This window comes from Chrysemys picta, chromosome 8, assembly GCF_011386835.1.
Source record: "Chrysemys picta bellii isolate R12L10 chromosome 8, ASM1138683v2, whole genome shotgun sequence".
Classification (NCBI taxonomy): domain Eukaryota; kingdom Metazoa; phylum Chordata; order Testudines; family Emydidae; genus Chrysemys; species Chrysemys picta.
This window is the reverse complement of record NC_088798.1, coordinates 68,409,056-68,428,467: the sequence shown is the minus strand read 5'-3', so window position 1 is coordinate 68,428,467 and position 19,412 is coordinate 68,409,056. Positions and strand designations below refer to the sequence as shown.

Genomic DNA, 19,412 nt, shown 5'->3' with positions numbered 1-19,412 from the left:
TTCACACTGAATGGGCAAGTCGTTAGCATCCTTCAAACTAAGGCAGAAAGAGAAAAGTTGTGTTAAGAAACAGATGCTTCTAGTTGTGGTGACTATCAGTAAGAGCCCTGGAGAATTCAGTCCTTAAACACCAGCAGCCTTCAACGTGCAAGCAGCTGCACTTTATATACGCAGACTGTGTGTGTACAGTAGCCCCTGATGCCAATGCAAGGGGCGAACACAGTATACTAAAGAACGAACATGGCTTGTACTCATGCACTGCCTTCCAATGCCTGGCTCATTCACAGATTCATCAAGCCTCAGCTGTGCATGCAGGATTAATGCTTGCTAAGCCTGAGACAGAGGCAGTGACTGATTGGGGAAGACCCAGTGAAGTGACATAGTGTGACCCTGTTCTCTTGTTCCCCATGATCAGCCCCACCCCCATGTTATATCAGACTACTTGTCTGTAAAGGTGCATGAGCTGTAGCCGTTTCAGGATGCCTCAGACTGTCTCTGGGGCATGCAGGGACTCCAGTCTAACATCAGGGTTTTTCTTAGTCTTAATTCAGAAGCTGGAGGTGTGTTTTATGTTGTAAGTGGTGCATGTGCTGTTTGCTTTTTCTGATTCCAACAATTGTTAGCAAAACTTTTTAGATGCAGCTCACCTTTTTTAACATGAAATTTCTACCAGGAAGCCACACGAGATGGAGAACTTCCCAAGCAGATATTTGAAAGACTTTAAAAATTACTGATCTCCTGTCCACTGCTGTCCATATTTAGTCACCATTGAGTGGTTCTCAGATCCAGTTTGCTTCAATTTGTAAGTTTCTGTAAGTATTACCCCTGTACTTGAGGACCAGATACTACTTCGCATGAGTCAGGTGGTAGAAATGCAGTCCTCAAGCAGGCCCACATAGGGCTTGTCTACAGTTAAAATGCTACAGCGGCACAGCTGCACCACTGTAGTGCTTCAGTGTACACATTACTTACCCCAATGGAAGCTGTTCTCCCATTGGCATCGGTAATCCACCTCCCTGAGAAGCGGTAGCTAGGTTGACTTCCATCCATCTAGTGCTGTTTACACAGGGACTTCGGTCAGCTTAACACTGCTGCTCAGCCGTGTGGATTTTTCACAGCCCTGAGCAATGTAGTTATGCCAACCAAATTTCCTAGTGTAGACCAGACCTAAATCAGCGAGGCTACTTCCAGAGCAAAGAGTTGCTCAACATGAGTTCTTTCTGTTTGTGTTGAACAATGCTAATGCTGGCAGTGGCAGTCGTTACCTGATGCAATGCAAGGGGGACAGAATCCTACTCTCTCTGGGAGGCAGCATGATCTGGGACTCAGGATACCTGGGTTCTATCCCGAGCTGTGCCACTGGCCTGGAGGGTGACCTGGGGCAGTCCCATCACATGTCTGTGCCCATCTCCTGCCCCCCTTTGTTGTCTGGTTAGACTAAGACCTGCAGCAGGGCTTGGGCTGGCTCACTAAGTTTGTACAGCACCTAGCACAATGGGTCCCCGATCTCAGCTGTGGTCTTTCAACTGTTTCTGTAATACAAATATCAACTTGTACTGGTTCTGCAGGGCGGACGGTATCAAAAAGGGGTTTATATGAGAATTAAGTGGATTCTGGGTGATAGGAAACACGAGCAGTAGCCAGACTAAGCTCTCTGGGAAGGGACTGATTTTTGGTGTTTGTATAGTACCTAGATCCCATGGGTGTACCTTCTGGTTCTACTACAGTACAAACAGAAGGAGACCTCTCTTTAACCATACCCCATGTCAAAGCACAGCCAAGAGAGCCTCAGGAAATCTGTTTCTGTGACACTAGAACTCACGGCATCTCAGGACAGAAGTAGAGGAGGAAATATGCTGTAGAAGTAGAGATTGAGGGAAAGGGGAAAAAGGATGTGGTCTCTACATGTGAAGGGCCGGGACATAAGCATGTCAGACTCAGCAATTCCACTCTTTATGTGGCCGGGCATGTGTAGGGCTATGCTGATTATTAAATGAGACCTCAGAGAAGATCTAGCATATCTAGCAGTGTTCACTGTTGTGGCACCCTCTCCCATGCCTTACCTGTTAGGCAGGAATGGAAAAGTTTGAATTCAAGCTGCTGGACAAGTTGACCACAAGGTACTAGAGCACTCTCAGTGTGTTGCTCTGATGAAAGGTGAAGGGGTTGGATGTTTTCCCTTCGTTTACTGATTTTATCTTGCCCAGCTTCACAGTGACTGACGTCCTTATCACCTGACATAGATCAAGCAGTTAAAGAGGGGAGAGGTGTGTCTTTCTCTCTGCCCAGTTCTTAGCTCCCAAACACTCCATCTTCACCCGAGGGAATTCTGCGCCAAAAAATAAAAAATTCTGCACACAATATTTTAAAATTCTGCATATTTTGTGTGTCAAAATAACACAATAAAATCACATCATTTTTAATTATTTGCTGACAAGTATTAAATTACCAAAATAATTGAAATGGTGTGTGTTAGTTTGACAAATAAAATATGCAGAATTTTAAAATTTTTAATGTTTTGGTGCAGAATTCCTTCAAGAGTACCAGGGTTTTGTGTGGCGCCATCTGGGTGCAGGCAGCTCGGTGGAGGGGATCTGGATGCACAGGGGCTCGTTGGGGGTTCTGGGTGAAGGGGGCACAGGGGCTCGTTGGGGGGTTCTGGGTGAAGGGGGAATGGAACTCTGCAGTGGAGTCCGGTGAAGGTGGTTATGTCTTGGGGGGGGGGGGGGTGTCTTGGTGCTGGGGGAGTGGGGCTCAGGGTGCAGCTGGTTGGGGCTCAGTGTGGCGGGGGTCCAGGTATGGGGGGGGCTCTCAGGGGATGTGAGACTGGGGAGGTGGGAGTTTGGGAGTGGGGAATTGGGGGGGAGGGTCTAGGTGCAGGAGGGGGCTCCCGATGCAGGGGGTTTGGGCGGGAGGGGGGGTGTCCAGCTGCATAGGGAATGGGCAGACAGGAGGAGCAGCTCCCTGTACAGTGACCCCTCCCCCAGTGGCTGAAGAGTCATGGGGCCAGGAAGTGGGGAAGGGGTCACTGTACAGGGAGCTGCTCCCCCTGTCTGCCCATTCCCTATGCAGCTGGACACCCCCCCCCCAACCAAACCTTGCCCTGCCCAGACCCGGAACCCCCCACCCCACCAAGACTCACTCCCTGAACCCAGATTCCCTGCCAAGCCCCACCCCCAGTGGTGCAGAGCTTCCTGCAGCTGGGGAGGTTTCTGGGGATTGATCTGACCCAGCCCTGGCTGCTCCGTGCAGGGGAGGGAGAACTCTGTTTCCATCGTCCTCCTCCTCCCCCTCTGCCTAACTGAGACTAACGTCCCTGGGCAGCCAGGGCATCCCCGGAGACTTACCTCTCCCCTGGCAGCCCGGGGTGGCCAAACAGACGCAACTGTGCTGCCAGGGAGTGGTAAGTGAGCACTGGTGCAGCTTCTCTTTGCTTCCCCACAGAAACCATTTTTGTGTGGAAAAGCAAAAAGAGAGAGAGAGAGAGAGAGTGTGTAGGGGGGGAACATGTTTCTGCAGACGTGCAGTGGTGCAGAAGTTCCCCAGGAATAGCATTTAAATGAATCACAGAAGCAAGCCTGAATGACCACTGTCTCCCAAAGAGTCCAAGGCAGACCTTCTCCAAACACGTACGGTACAAGGCTCATGTGGCAAATAGCCCCAATTCCTAACGTTCTAAGGAAACTGTTTTTCCAGTTAGTTTCCCTAGTGTGAGGCCTGAGATGATGAACACTGAAGAGGATGGTCTCCATTTATGGCTTGAAATACACAGACTCTCTGGAAGTACAAGTTCAAATGCCAGCAAGCTCAGCTGGGCCCGTAGATGGTGGCTAGAGTTCCAGCCAGTCTCTGGTGCAGGAAGAACAGTTTGACAGAAGGCCACAACCAACCCCTGCCTACTTTGCAAGGACGTGAAGAGCTCCCATGCCATTTTTACATGGTTCACTCTCTCACCTTTTCCCAGTGTGTATCGGATTCAGATCCACTTCCTAGAGAGAAAGACAGCACAGCCACAGAAGGGAGCTGAGGTCTTTCCTGGCTCCTGCATCAGCAAAACTGTAAATCCAAATTCCAACTGCCAGGCTAAGTTCTGCCTCAAGTTACACCACTCAGTCTCATTGCTGAGAGGAGCAGTAGGAATTAACACACACAGGCCTGGACATGAGACAGGTCCGGGCAAGAACACACAGAATATTATAAATCATTGATTTTGGATCTAGCTACCGTGAGAAGCAACAGATACAGGATTCTTTAGCAGGACATGCTCTCCGTTTCCCAGCATGCACCCTCGCTACCATTCTGTTAGTAGCTCCCAATCAGAAGCCAGTCACCATGAAAGCAGTGCACACAACCAGTGCGAACTGCCACTCACCAGGCACCTGGCCTTGCAGTGAAATGCAGAGCCTGTTAGTACCTAAGCATAGCCCCATCACCATGCATGATGCACAGCCTGGCACTGGATATTTACTTGCAATTGACATCAGCTGTGATGGCATCTGGCTTTCCACTTGTGAAGCTGTTATGTAGGAATAAATAAGGGTTAAATAGGACGGAAACAAACTGAAACGGAACTAAACCAAGTTAGGAGGTAAAACTGTTCATCAGCCCCTTCCTGGAACCCCCTAGTAGTGGTGGCTGCGGTGAAGAGCTGGTGAGGGGGATGGCCAGCAGCAGAGAGCACAATTGCTGGCAAGGATACATTATAACTCTAGCTGCTCCTTAGGATGGGCTGTGTGGTGGAGAACTCTAGTAACCTCTTCACTGTATTGAACAAACTCAGCCCAACTGCCTGAGCTGGTCAGGAGCCAGGGGAGGGCAGCTCACACCAGCAAAGTTGCGTGCAGCTACCCTTAATGCAGAGGTCGGCCAAAAGGAGACTAGCAATACACAACTGATCTCTGCAGGTTGCACTTCTGCCAGTAGCAGTGGCCATGGACCACATGACAGAGCTCCACAAGCCATATTTCACTTGTGGGTGGCACTTTGACCACCACGGAGTAGGGACCAATTAGCCATCAGTTCCAGGTAACGAGTCTGCACAGGCTCTCAAAGGATCTGTTTGCTGGTTACTGAATGGTTGCACAGCGGCTGGGGACTATTTGCTAATATTTTCTCTGCTCTGAACCCATGGGATGAAAAGAATTCTCTTCAGTGTACAGACAGACCAGTCGCTGCCCCCTACTCAAGACAGGTGCTCAGCTGAGTAACAGAACAGTACATCAACTGGATGACACGAGTCACAAGCGGCCAAGCCTCTCCAGAAGGAACCTTTAAACCCTGAGGGCAGGAAGAGTGCTCCCCGGTAGGACAGTCAATGGGGCTCCCTTGTGTTCCCAAGGCTAGATCACCAACTGGGAATGAAATGTCTCTGCTCTGATCCCACCATTGAGACGGTAAAGGAGCCTGCTCTGTGGGGATGGAGCAGAGGTAGGGCAGCTAACAACAACTTACCGGGGAATCGCAGGGATGCGGGTGCCATTTTCATCCACAAAGTGGCCCCCAGCATTGAGGACCCAGCAATGGTGCAGCGACATGAGGGCATGTCGGGCAGTGGTGGGGTTGTCTTTCCCATTCTGACTGTCTGCATTCTTCAGAGGAGAGAACTCATCTTCACGCAGCACTTCGTACACCACAAACTGTCTAGAGCGGGGATAAGGCAGGGAAGAGCTTGGTGTCAAAGAGAAGAGCTTTGCTACAGATTCCCTTTATTCTCGCTTCTCTGGAGCTGAAAGGAAGCCTCCCCTCTTCTCTCCATCCCAGAGACTTGTCAGCAACCGGCAGCACAGATAATGCTAGTGGCGTCACAATTAGCTCCTCTGGGCCGAGATACTGCACCCACTCAGTCTGTAAAGTCTGTAGCCACCTAGGCCTTACAGCCCTGAGCCTGTGTCTCCTGCTCTGAGTACAGTAACTCCTCACTTAACGTTGTAGTTATGTTCCTGAAAAATGCGACTTTAAGTGAAACGATGTTAAGTGAATCCAATTTCCCCATAAGAATTAATGTAAACAGGGGGGTTAGGTTCCAGGGCAGCTTCCGCTACTCTGAAAGCACCAGGGGCGGGGCTCAACCCTCAGCCTGCCCACTCCACCCCTTCCCCCCAGCCTCCACCCTTGACCAGCCTCTTCTCCCCCCCCCCCCCTTTACTTCGCACGCTGTGTCCTGGCTCCTCCCCCACCCCTGCTAAACGCTGCAAGCCAACTGATTGCCACGTTCAGGAGGCAGGGGAGGGAGGAGGAGCCTGCGCACCGAGTCCTCGCTCCTCCCCCCTCCCGGGGCAATCAGCTGGCTTGCTCCGTTCAGGAAGCAGGGGAGGGAGGGGGAGCCTGCGCGCTGAGTCCTCCCCCCTCCCTCCTGCCTGGGGTAATCAGCTGGCTTGCTGGGTTCGGGAGGCAGGGAAGGAAGAGGGCGCCTGTGTGCCGAGTCCTCACTCCTCCCCCTCCCGCCAAAACACGGCAAGCCATCTGATTGCCGCCAGCAGGAGGCAGGGGGAGGAGGGGGAAGGTGCTGATCCGCGGGGTCTGCCAGCAGGCGGGAGGCATGGGGGGGGGGGGCATAGGGAGGCTGCCAGCTGTGGAGAAAGCAGACAGCCAAACAACGTAAGAGTGGAGCATTTCACAACTTTAATTGTATATGTTCCCTAATTGATCAGCAACGTAACAACAAAACAACATTAAGCGGAATGACTTTAAGTGAGGAGTTACTGTACAACACATTTTCCTTGTTGCTGGAGGTGGCTTTTGTCAGTCCAGAGACCACTCTGCTCTGACAAGAGCTCCATGATTCAGGCTGTTCCCAGCCGAGGATGTGACTGAGATCGCTGGCAATGTACCAGAGGGAGTTCGAGAAGCTTCTCATCCCAATTCCAGGAGAATGGCCTATCTCAGAAGGTGGTTTCTGGTCCCACTCCCCAACCTGAAGAGACCATGTAGGGGCTGGAGCGGGAAGCATAGAACTTTCCAACCCTGCCCTGCTGCTTCCTCTCTTGGCTAAAGGGCAGTGCAAAGTGCACCAGACAGAGGTGACAGGGCAGCTGCCAGCCTGCAAGGAGGCAAACGAACAAACCAGGGAACAAAGCCTGGGCAGAACTCAGAGCAGGACTGGGCACCAAAACTGGCTCTTGCAGCTGGACCCCGAGTCTTTATCTGTACAGGCCAGAGTCACCACAGTCAGCCCTCCTCAACACTGTGCTGAGAGCCACGTCATCAGCATGTGACAGCGCAGCTTCCTACACGGTTTGTAATGGAATCCAGAGTGTAACTGCCCTGGGGGAGGAGCCCTGTGACCAAGCCATGTTGTCCTTGTTGGGAGACCACTGCCGCTGAGCGGCCGAATCCGTGCTGGGTTATAGCATACCAACACCAATACAGTAATTGCCAGTAACACTGGCATACCCAGCTCCTCCTTGGAGCAGCCCCAGGAAGAGGGTACAGCAATATTCTACCATCTGAGTAACAAGCAGCAGAGCCCAGGGCATACTTGGCAAACTGGAAGATGTCAAAGACAAACTTCTCCATCTTGATGCCATTCGGTTTGTCTGGCTTGACCAACTGCCCACTGGTGATGTCCATGTACGGAATCTTCTTCTGGGCCACATGGTGCTTCAGCTGAGGTTCGTAAATGCTGGCAGGGCAAGAAAGAGGAGTCAGAACCTCCTACAGTTAGAAGGCATGGTCTAGCCGCCACTGTCCTCTAGTCATTCTGGCCCAGGAGCAGAAGGTAATGATGGGGGTGTATCGTCCTCCCAGCTGCCTCCTCTTTTGGTCCCACAGCTGCCTACAATTTGCTTGCCCTATGGCCAGAATACAAAAAAACCAAACTCCCTACAACCTGCCCTCCTCCTGCTGTTGGTGCCCATTTAATGCCCCCTGGATCAAACCATTCTGTCCCCCTCTTCCCTAGCTTCTGGGAGTGTTGGCAGGCTCACAACCTTCTCTGCAGGTTGTGCAGCTGGAGTGGAGGAAGCCCAGGTACTCCAGTGCTTCCGCCTACTGCTGAAAGACAGGAGAGCAGAGCAGAGAAAACTGGTGGACAGAGCATGAGAGGGTGACAAAGCATGATGCTGATACTCCAGGCCTGGTGCTGTGCACACAATGCTCCTGAGGGATTTGTGGAGGGGAAGAAGTTCATGTACAGGGCCAGATCTTGTCCCTTGTCTCAGTGCTTTGTTGGCTGCACATATGCATCCTAGTGCCTGTTATTAATCTTGCTAGACAGTCCAGTTGGGTTTCAACCCTTGCTAATTGTGCTTCAGTTTCTAGAAGCAGTTTTTGTTTTGTTTCCTTATTTACCTGTCAGTGACCGTTCCAGTCTATATATTCCCAGCACCAGCAACCACCTCCCAGCTGCCCCATACCCACAAAACAATATGCTCCATTTACATTAAGGAATGAAGCAATATTAACCAGTCCCAGTCTTGCCAGGGACAGAACGTATAGGGGTGATGGAAAAGAGAATTTAGGGGGTTGAGAGCAAGAGGAACTATTAAAGTGGAGAGACATCTGGAGAATAACAGTGTGATGTCTGCTCCAAGGAGTGCCAGCTTTCGCTATGATGACCATGTGAATAGACATGCCAGAAGGCCACCTGAGGCTACAATAATGGCAACAATGCATACTGCAGCTGGTCCCTGCTCAGTAATGACAGCTAGGGCTTCTGCCAGTAGTGCAATATAGTCAGGGCAGTGAGGGACTGTGGGCCTGGGGACAGGTGTTACAATTCATTCCAGACATAATGGGAGAGCGTTCATTATGCCCGGACTCTCAACCGTCCTGTCTGCAAGGATGTAAGTGACTTTTGTTCCCCGGTGGCAGGGGGTCCCAACCTCACCGAAGCAGGAACCTAGTGAAGGCAGAGGTAGTTTGCCATTTTACCCATGTCACTTTAGGGCGGGGGTTTGGATTGCTGGTTCTGAGAGCTGTCTCTATAGCGAGAACAGCAGCAGCAGGGTACTTTACCTATCTTGCACTCTGCGGTTGTTTTCTACTTCCTGAGGGGTGCCACAAAGTTCAGAGAACAGCCTCATTCTGACAAGAGATGAAAATCTCCTGCCTTCCACCATTAGCTTGGACTTTACCACAGATGGTGAGCGTGAACACAGCCACTGGGCTGCTGCTGAGGTAAGGTGGTTGTGAAGAAAGGGGCTAGGAGGAGAAATACTAGTGCCAGAAGGAGACACTCAGGCCCCACTCCTCATCCTACTCTGCTCTGGGAAAGCTGTAACCCCTGTAGTGTTTAACAGAGTGATATGCTGCACAAGAGCTTTTGCCTGATTGCAATGGGACCAGGCTAGATTTCCAAGTCCCAGCTCTTCTCTTTGGCACTGCACTAATACACAGCCCCTGGTCCAAGCTTGCCCGTACTTGATAACATCTCTCAGAAAGGGCACTGAGAGGTAGTGATTGGCAATGTTGCCCGCGTTGAACAGTAGCCGGCCATCGGAACTACGTTTCTGTGCTGTGGCCAGGGAGATCTCGCTGTACTCCACCACCTGGTACATGCCATCCACTCTGCACACCACGCCCACTGGCTCCATGGGGTTTGTCTTCTCCACCACCTGCCCAGAGAACACACACAGGAGAACTCAGATGAAAGGGCATTTGTCCAGGAAGTCCCTGTAAAGGGGTGAAGTGGGTTACCACAGCCAGTGCAGAAAGGGGCACGAGTGGGAACACCTCACACAGGGGTTCACAACTTTTACACTGGCTTTTAGGTGATGCTTGTTCTTAGAAAGGAAAAAAAAAAAAAAGAAGATAAATCAACCCTCTTTATCCCAATATGTTCTACAGTTCTTCCCCCTCCATCCAAGCCCTGTCCCCTGCATGTGCTTCCCTGGCACCTGCCCCTCTCCCTCACAGACTATCCAGTCGTCTGCTTCCTTCTCCCAGAAACATTGTTCTGCCAGGAGAGGACTTCACTCCCACAGACAGCTCCTCTCCTGTGGCAGCATCTGGTGCACCAGAAGAAGGACAGAATACTGCTGTCTCCCTCCTGCTAAGGGAACTGGCTCTGCAGTTGGGAGGACACTCCATGCTCACATTGCCCATGGAGAATCAACAGAGGACATGGAGCTGGGGAGAGAAAACGGAGCAGCGAGTGGCCTGCCCTTCGGGCTGCTTTGCACAGGAGCTGAATGAGACTGTCTACTCACACTGAAACAGGCCTTGCCCACAAGTGTCATCTGCGGAGGCAGCAGGTCTCGGACTGCCCTCTGTGGCAGGCTGGCTGCTCACCTTGGTGCTGAACACTAGAGAAACTGGGCCAGCTATTGGAATATGGAAAAGTTCAGCTGCTGCCTTGGGCTTTCTAAAAACTTGGTCCCGGCTGTGGGTGCTGAGCTTTCTTAGACATGGCTCGTGGGGCTAGCTCCCCCTTGTGCTCTTCGTCAAAAGAGGCTGGATGCAAATAAAAGTGGCTTGGCAGGAGGGAGTTTCCTAGGAATGGACGGAGGCATGCTCTGAAGGTCCTTCCAGTGAGATCTTTAGTTAGAGATGGATACGGTAAGTCACAGCAGACACGGCTTTATATCCCCAGAGTATCTAGTGTTCGGTAGTGGTGAGGAGTGCACGGGAAGCCTCGTGTGGCACTAGAGAAGAGTCTTACAGGGTAAAGCTATGTTTCCTACCACTAGGGCACTCCCCACACAGAACTACAAAGTACCAGGTCTCTCCTTGGATAAGTCTCCTTGCCTGCATGGAATCTGAAGGCCATTCTGGTGCAAACTGAAGTGTCCAATCACAAGTGCTTTGGGGGAGGGATCATGGGGGCTAGCACAAGCTGCACTGAGACATGGGCCAGAATCAAATCACTTCAGCCAGCCAAGCAGCAGGCAGTCACCCCCTCCAACACGACAGTACTCAGCCGTGTTTAGAAAAATCAGAACTCTGTAGAGGTTCACATATCCCCCAGAGACAGCATATGGTACCAGGCAGCACTAGAATGCGTATCAGGTATTGTATTATGTCCAGGCTTCCATTATAACTCATTATTTTCAAATGTCCATCACCTCCAGAAATATTTGCTTTTGAATTAAGTTTCCCTTGCTTGATCTCAGCCCAAACTGTGGAGTTTGAGCACAATTTCCTCCTCCCTTCAGTTTGGCAAAAAATGAGAAAAAACCCACACTGATTGTGGTCGACCTTTGCAGACTGACATCTTTCAAGCAGCTACTCCTCACTGACGGTTAGAGTATGGCTACACTTGCAGCTGTACAGCACTGTGAGTTAAACCGGTCTTCGTACAGCTGAGTAGGGAAAGCGCTGCAGTCTGTCCACACTGCCAGCGCACTGTCGTGGCCACATTTGCAGTGGCATTGGGAGCGGTGCATTATGGGAAACTATCCCAGCATTCAAGTGGCTGCAATGTGCTTTTCAAAAGGGTGGGGGTGGGGTGGGGGTGGGGTGGAGCGTGACAGGGAGCGTGGGGGGAGAGACAGTGGGTTTATTGAAGTGCTGAGAGTGTCAGCAGGCTGCCCTGTAAGTTCTGACCCCCCTCCCTCCTCCACCCCCTCTCACTCACTGAAAGCAAACAGCAGCTGTTTTTTTCCCCCTCATAGACCAGATAAGCAGCTGCTGAAAACGGACCCCAACCCCCTCGCTGCCTCTTTCTTCAAGCAAGCATTAGCTGTGGGCGTTCCAAAGGGAGCCCCCCTGCCTGCCTCTACTCATTCACAGCAAACAGTAGCTGTGTTTGTTTTTTTGATAAGCAGCTCCCCAAACGGAGCCTTGGGAGTTCACAACAAAACAAAGAGAGGAAGCTTCAGTTAAAAGGATTATGGGGAGTTTCCAGAGGTAATAATATTGAATAAGGACTGGGAATGGCTGAGCCATTACAAACATTGAATCTATCTCCCCTTGTAAGTATTCTCACACTTCTTATCAAACTGTCTGTACTGGGCTATCTTGATTATCACTTCAAAAGTTTTATTTCCTCTTACTTAATTGGCCTCTCAGAGTTGGTAAGATAACTCCCACCTATTCATGCTCTCTGTATAGGTGTGTGTGTGTGTGTGTGTATATATATATATATACATACACACACACACACACATCTCCTCAATATATGTTCCATTCTACATGCATCCGAAGAAGTGGGCTGTAGCCCACGAAAGCTTATGCTCTAATAAATTTGTTAGTCTCTAAGGTGCCACAAGTACTCCTCTTCTTTTTGCAGATACAGACTAACACGGCTGCTACTCTGAAACCAGTCTTTATTTACTGCACTGTTATGACTACCTCACAGCCTAATACAACATCCTCTAATTTATTCATAAGTCCAGTCACTCTGTCTACTGCCCCCAAGTAGAGGTGCAGTGGAGGGGGGAAAAGCAGAAATGTGTTCTATCACCTGCCTATAAACCCACTGCCACTGCTATCAGGAGAGAGTGCTTGCACTTCACCCTGCAGGCTACTGCAGTTACATCCCAACAGCTTTTCTTTTCCAGACTCCCAGACCCTGGGTTCATTGAGAGGGAGTGGAGAGCTGCCGTTTCACTGGATTCCCCCTGCCCTGGACCAAAGCTCTTCCCTTCTGCCCTCCTTGGCCAGCAGGGCACTCCAGCTCTGCCTCCCCGCAACCCCCTCCTACTCAGGGAGGTGAACAGTAGGGAACTAGTTCCTCATCCCTCTCTAGGTGAGAGGGAAAGAGTATGGTTGCTCCAGTGCACACCTCCTTCGGCACAAGAGAAGGTAGAGACAGACACCAGGCCCTCTAGGATCATTAGGGAAACTGTACACCAAGGGGAACAGCCAGGCAGTGAGTTGACATGTTTGCCCCAAGCAGTCCTTCTCCACTGAGGACAGGAGTAGCCACCCCTGCTCTAAACCACTGCTGCGAAGAGATAGCACAGGTGAGTTTGCTTGGGGGGGGGGGGGGGGGGGAAGATTTAAAAGTATTAAGCCTTTGGTGGAGAGAAACAGAACTGATGTGAGGAGTCAGTAGTGCAGCAGGGATCTGGAAGCAGAGAAAAAGAATTTTGTGCACATAAATGAAAAACTAGCCCAAGACATAAGGGAAAGAGAAAGCCAGTCAGCAGTGACATGGCAAGTGTCTGGAGAGGGAAGCATGGTAGTAGTATTTATTAAGTGGGTGGGCAAGTGGTTTTTTACTTGGACTGGAACGGTTTCCTGACTGCTCTTCCTAGCAGTTTCCAGCAGGTGAGAGCCTTGCTCCAGAAGCACTGATGTGGACTGTGCCCTTTATCTGGACTTCGCATTAATTCCTTGGGATGCCAGGTTAGCAGTCTTTCATTATTTAATTAACCCAGAGAGTTTACATTTGTCAGGATTTTAGCTGGACATCCTAGAAGCCCACTGGTTGGTTAAGGTTCACCAGTTTCCCAGGGCAAGCTCCACCTATACACTACTGTAACCAAATATTTTTTATAGACCGGGGTGGGCAAACTACAGCCTGTAAGCCACATTTGGCCTGCCAGCCATTTTAATCCAGCCCTCCAGCTCCTGCTGGGGAGCAGGGCCTAGGGCTTGCTCTGCTCCAGTGCTCTAGCTGGGGAGACGGGTCGGGGGCCACTCTGCACGGCTCCCAGAAGCAGCGGCATGTCCCCCCTGGTTCCTATGCATCAGGGCAGAGGGGAACCACGGCCAGTAAGAGTTGTGGGGCAGCACCTGTGCATAGGAGCCGGAGGGGGGACATGCCACTACTTCCAGGAGCCACTTGAGGTAAGCACCGTCTAGAGTCTGCCCCCTTGAGTAACACCTGCCCCCCCACATGCCCCAAACCCCCTTGTGCCCTCTGAACCCCTTGGTCCCAGGCCAGAGCACCCTTGTGCACCCCAAACCCTTCATCCCCAGTCCCACCCATCCACAGCCCTCACCTCCCCATTCCCCAACCCCCTATCCCAGCCCTGATCCCCTTCCCGCTCTCCAAACTCCTGGGTCTGAGCCTGGACCACCCTCCTACACCCCAAACCCCTCATCCCCAGAGACCACAGCCCCAGCCAGAGCTCTCACATTCTCCTCCCCACACCCCACCCTCCCTGCCCATCCCAGAGCCCCATCCCACACCCTGAATTCCTCATTTCTGATCCCACCCTGGAGCCCACCGCCAGAGCCCTCACCCCCTCCCGCACCCCAACCCCAATTTCGTGAGCATTCATGGTCCACCATACAATTTCCATACCCCAATGTGGTCCTCAGGCCAAAAAGTTTGCCCACCCCTGTTATAGACAATACACATAGCAACACTTATAGTTACAGTGCCTACCACTTCCCATTGTATGACCCTGTTGGCTTATAAATTTGCTGAACTTAACCAATTTAGGCTGAAGTTTTCCATGGTGGCTGTCTCTTATTAAAAGATACAGCACAGATAGCTCAGTGGTTTCAGAAGACAGGGAGATATGTTCTGCCCATGCTCAGTGAAGACTTGCAGCCATTCCCCAGAGAAGCGCTAGCAGCTTATGTAGGTGGGGGCATCATAATGCTGGAGTCTGGGAGGTGCCTTTTGCTCTCCCTGTGAGAATTAACACAAATCAGGCCCAACAATTCTTTGAAGAGTCCATCTGCACCAACCGTGCTCCATCCCTTCACAGCCTCGACACGCCAGGCTGACCATGTGCCATCCCCAGAGCAACTGAGCCTACTTGATCCCAGGCTGCTGGGCCTGAGCAAGACTTCTCTACAATTGCTTCTTCCAGAAGCCAGGGGTCTCTGTGGTTCAGGGTACAGTGATAACAGCTGACTTGTTTTCAATGCTGCCAGGTCCCACACCTGCATGACTGTAATGCAAAGGGGTGAAGGAGGACAAAGAAGAAATGCACAGGGGAAGGGGGACCATGGGCAGAAACAGAAGGATCTGTAACCGCTAAACCTTCAGAACCTTAACTGAACTCATTATTGGTTAGTCCCACCATTTTTCTGCTCTGTAGCACATAGCTAGACCATGGGTAAAATGTGTCTATTTCCTCCTTAGTAGCAGGTCAACAAAGATATCAGTTATGCCATTACTGGTGCAGTGAATCTGAAGGTCCTGACCTTGCTGATGAGCCATGAGAGAGAGCTAAAATGGTTTTACAGGTTGAAGTTTGCCTTTAAGCTTAACAAAAATTGGGAAATTACATTAAAAAATGTTAAGAAACTTGTGATTACAAAATTGAACATGGTCATTTGGAAGTGCCAGAACTATGGTTTCCCAGGAAACTTATTTAGCCCCCTGTGCATATACATTATGATGCTTCTTTAATTACATGATCATACTGTTTTCTCCACATGACCCCTGCTTCATTCAGTGCACAGGACAGACCTGGTCTGGGGATGAGTCAAGGCTGTGGTCTGACAGACCTCTGCCTCAGCTGTTGCAGAAGGTGGGAGACTGTACTGAATGAACCAGGGAATTTCAGGAAGAAAGGTAGCTGAATGCTGCTCTGGAAACAGAATTCTAATCCTTCTCACCCAGAGAGGGTGGATTAGGTTAAAATTGGCTTTAACTGTGCTTTGCATTCATACTTTATTTTCTTAAATAAAAGTAGATTCTCATTTTTAAATAGATACAGTAGATAGATGGGTACTTTGTGCTAAGAAGGACACACTATTAATATAAATTTAAATGACAGCTCAACATACATTTATTCAGATTCTTAATTTACTTTGATTGTTAGAAAATGGTGAAAGATGTATTTCTTAATTTGGTTGAGATCTATGTCAAACTGCATTTGGATGGAAATAAGAATTCAATTTAAAATGCACAAAAACAACATTTTAAAGTTGTTTTTTATTAACTACACCTCTACCTCGATAGAACGCTGTCCTCTGGAGCCAAAAAAAAAAAAATCTTACCACGTTATAGGTAAAACCGTGTTATATTGAACTTGCTTTGATCCGCCAGAGTGTGCAGCCTCGCCCTCCCTGGAGCACTGCGTTATATCAGAATTAGTGTTATATCGGGTCACATTATATCAAGGTACAGGTGTATAAGGTAATTTTATTTAACTATATAAAAACAAATAAGTAAAATTGCCCACAGCCATATTTTTCAAATTACTTCAGCACCTAAAGATGCACATACATGCCTCACAGGATTTTTGAACACCTAACTTACTGAAATCAACTCCCAGTCGATTTCTCAACTTTGAATTAACTAGTCCAAATGGAGAAAGTGTTCCCTGTAACTGCTAGCTAAACTGAAGGCAAAAGCAATTAAGGCAAAAGGTTTTCTGCACAACAGGAACTGAAATACAAGCATCTGCTCTTCTGGAAAGCCTGAAATTGATACTTAATGTACTTTATGATACTGACATTTATAAATTTAACTTTTGAGATCACCTCAGATGTAAAAAAGCAGCACCCTTTAATTCATTGAAGTTTGAGAGCTCATTGATCAAGCATTTATTTAAATGGTTTTAATAGATCAAAGTAAGTTTGGGCCTCCGACTGTCAATTTCAACTTTAATTGTATACAAGTATGGATAATTTGGATCACTCAATGATTGCCTGTTCTGTTCATTCCCTCTGAAGCACTGGCCCGTCAGAAAACAGGATACCATCGGTCTGACCCAGTATGGCTGTTCTTATAGGTTTGTTTTGAATCATTTTAACCTAAGTCTGATTTTTTGCAGGTTGGCATTAACTGTGGTCCTCATTTTCTAGGTATTTGACTTGAGATCGTGGGGTCTGATTTGCAGAGTGCTCTCTCACTCTCAATTGCAAATGAGATCAACGAGAGCTGTGCTTTCAACATGTGAAAGGTTATGAAGTTCTAAGTACTCTGAACAAAAATCAGGTCCTAGGCTGCTCAAATTTGGCACTGAAAGTTAGCTGACACTTTGCTATAATCTGTGCTTTAGTTCCCCAGCTGTAAAATGGGGATATCACCCACTCATCTCACAGGGTGAGATACCACATTCAGTAATGTCTGCACAGAACTAAGACTATGAGGAGAGCACCACAGAAGAACCCATGAGTAATTTATTCTGTATTTGGCAGGATTTGGACAGCGAACAGTAAACACATGGGCTCTGCACTGAATGAGGACAAAATCCTCAATACCCGTTCAATGTGCATCATCAATCCTGTGCACGGAGTGAGGTGGGGTCTTGTGGTAGTAGTATGTGATCAAGTAATTAACAGCTGTACTACATACACAAGAGGACTGGATTAAGGGTGCACAGGCATCTCCTAATTTGAGTGATTAACTTTGCAATCCTAATATGTTTAATGTAATTCTGTTGGACGCACTACACAAACAGAGCAGGTGCCAGGCAGATGGCCAGTCCACTAAGGAGCTGATGCCTGAAATAGCAACAGCCACCTACTCTACTCCCCACTCAAGGGAGCGCTCGAGTAGCTCAGCCATCCAAAAGGACCAACTGGAAACAAGAACACGGAAGCAGGGGCTGGATTGTGGCAGCTCAGTGAGCCAATACTGCTCCCCTGGGGCTGCATCAGGCTCCAGAACCTAAACTTTATATTAGAGTTTGACATCTAGCACTTGAGAAAAGCTTCACAATACAGACCACATATAAACAGAGACATTGCCACCTGCCTGGGTGCACAGGCTTTCTGAAACATAGCTCAAGATGACTATTCATGCCTCTTAACCACAAGGCCATGCTGAAGCTGAAGTCTAGGGATTATAATTTAAACAAACTATCAGCTATTCATCTGGTCATCAAGTTATGTGAGAAAGGAGAGGCACTGTCCTATTATGGAGATGTGCAGTCTCCTGCCAGTGGCATCACATGGTGCCATGCACAGAGATTGGAGTGTACCACATCCAATTCCTAATTACAGGGGCTAACGTGGTTGCAGCCTGAAAAAACAGCACCACACAGCATTCATTGCTATGAGAGCAGTTCCAACTCCTCTAGGATCTACAGAGCCCATGTTGATGGAGGAACCAGAAGAGCCTGGATACAGCCTTGATGGGGAGCAAGCTGCTGATGCCAACCAATGGTGTGATTACGACAATTGTGCCAGCGTACTCAAGGGTGTATGAGCCAGCTCCTCTGCCCTCTCCACCCCACTGCAGCCCCATTACCTTTGCACCACACTCAGCTCCCTTCTGTATGCAGAACCCAATGAACCTGGGGTCAGCCACCTTCACTAAGATGTTGTCAACGCAGTACATATGGATGCTCCAGATGCCTCGCTGCTCCATGTCCTCCACGATGCCATGGGCGCCAAGGGCTCGGTACAGCCCCCCATTGCCATCTGGTGAGGCGAGAACACATTACTGCACCAGAAGCATACAGCAGGAGTGAGTATTTAAGCCAGTCCCCAGCTGGATGCCACACAGGGATCAGCATGTTCCTAGAGATTGAGGGAAGCTGCCAGGGGAACAGACTAGACTGTAGTAAGAGGAGGCCAAAGTCCCCACCTTGGCCCCTGTGAGCGCACCCCAGACCAAATATCCTCTCCCCTGGTCTGTTTCCCTGATGCCCTGTTCCATCCCATCCCTCAGGCTGGGGCCTGGCACTGTGACCCTGCAGCAGAGGCTGGGCCAAAGAGAAGCCATGACACAACCCTGACTGGCCAGCACCAGTCTGTCTGCTCTGTGGGGGAGGAGGAGGAGGAGGAGGAATAGTCCTAGCAGGAGCAGCATATGCAGGGAATTAGGGGGAAGAGGGAACTACACAAGACAGGTGTTTATGGGGAAGGGGCTGTGCCAAGGTATGCAGGATGGAATTGTGAAGATCCTAGGGTTCATTGCAACACTGAGATGCCAAGTCAGGGCAAGGACTCCACTCAGCTCAATAAAAATGCCATTGGGCTGCAGGGCACCAATTGCAGGAAGGATCGGACTAACAGTGGCTTTTATTCCAATAGGACCAGGAGATACTGAGCCCCTCGTCACTACTAAAGCCCTGCAAAGCCTCTCTCTCGCCCCTCCCCATTCACTTATGACCTAAGCAGGCTCTTTGGCATCTCAGTGCTAACTCCATCCCCAAGATGATGGATGAGTGATAGGGCACAAGCCACACTGTGCAAATTCACTCCCCTGTCCCAGAGGGAAAACAGGAACCCAGCTGTGCTATAGCAGAGCAAACTACTACACCTAGATAACTAGGCAGAATACTAAGAGGGTCACTCCCCAGTTTGCAGGCAAGATGCCTGGCTTTGTTAGAGCCATATTTGTCTAAGGGAAAGGGACAGGCAGGCACTTACTGTTGCGATACAGATGTTTAATGACACCAAGCCTGCAAGTTGCTTTCTGAAATGCCAGGTCTGCCAGATCTATAAGGATAAGCAGTGATTCTCTGCTGTTTCCTAGAACCAACCTTTCCACAAGTCACCCTCTGAAGTCCCTAGAGCGAGTTTTATCCCACTTATGTATTTTCTGTCCCTCCCATCTAACCTGTCCTCCTGCATGACGTTCTGGGATGAGAGAAAGGGGGTATCCCTAGGCTGCAGTCTAACAAGCTCCTTCCCTCCCACTCAAAGCCTCTTCAGTCCAGCCATTT

The 19,412-nt window shown here is 49.7% G+C and overlaps 1 protein-coding gene across 1 annotated transcript in view; it reads right to left on the bottom strand.

Annotated features, from left to right (window-relative positions):
* The window catches only part of UAP1 (UDP-N-acetylglucosamine pyrophosphorylase 1), a 35,675-nt gene that overhangs the window by 2,183 nt on the left and 14,080 nt on the right, over positions 1-19,412 (bottom strand). The window contains 6 exon segments of the mRNA XM_005293594.4: positions 1-37; positions 4,469-4,516; positions 5,452-5,640; positions 7,478-7,621; positions 9,361-9,554; positions 17,990-18,162. Coding sequence (XP_005293651.1) covers positions 1-37; positions 4,469-4,516; positions 5,452-5,640; positions 7,478-7,621; positions 9,361-9,554; positions 17,990-18,162 — 785 coding nt within the window.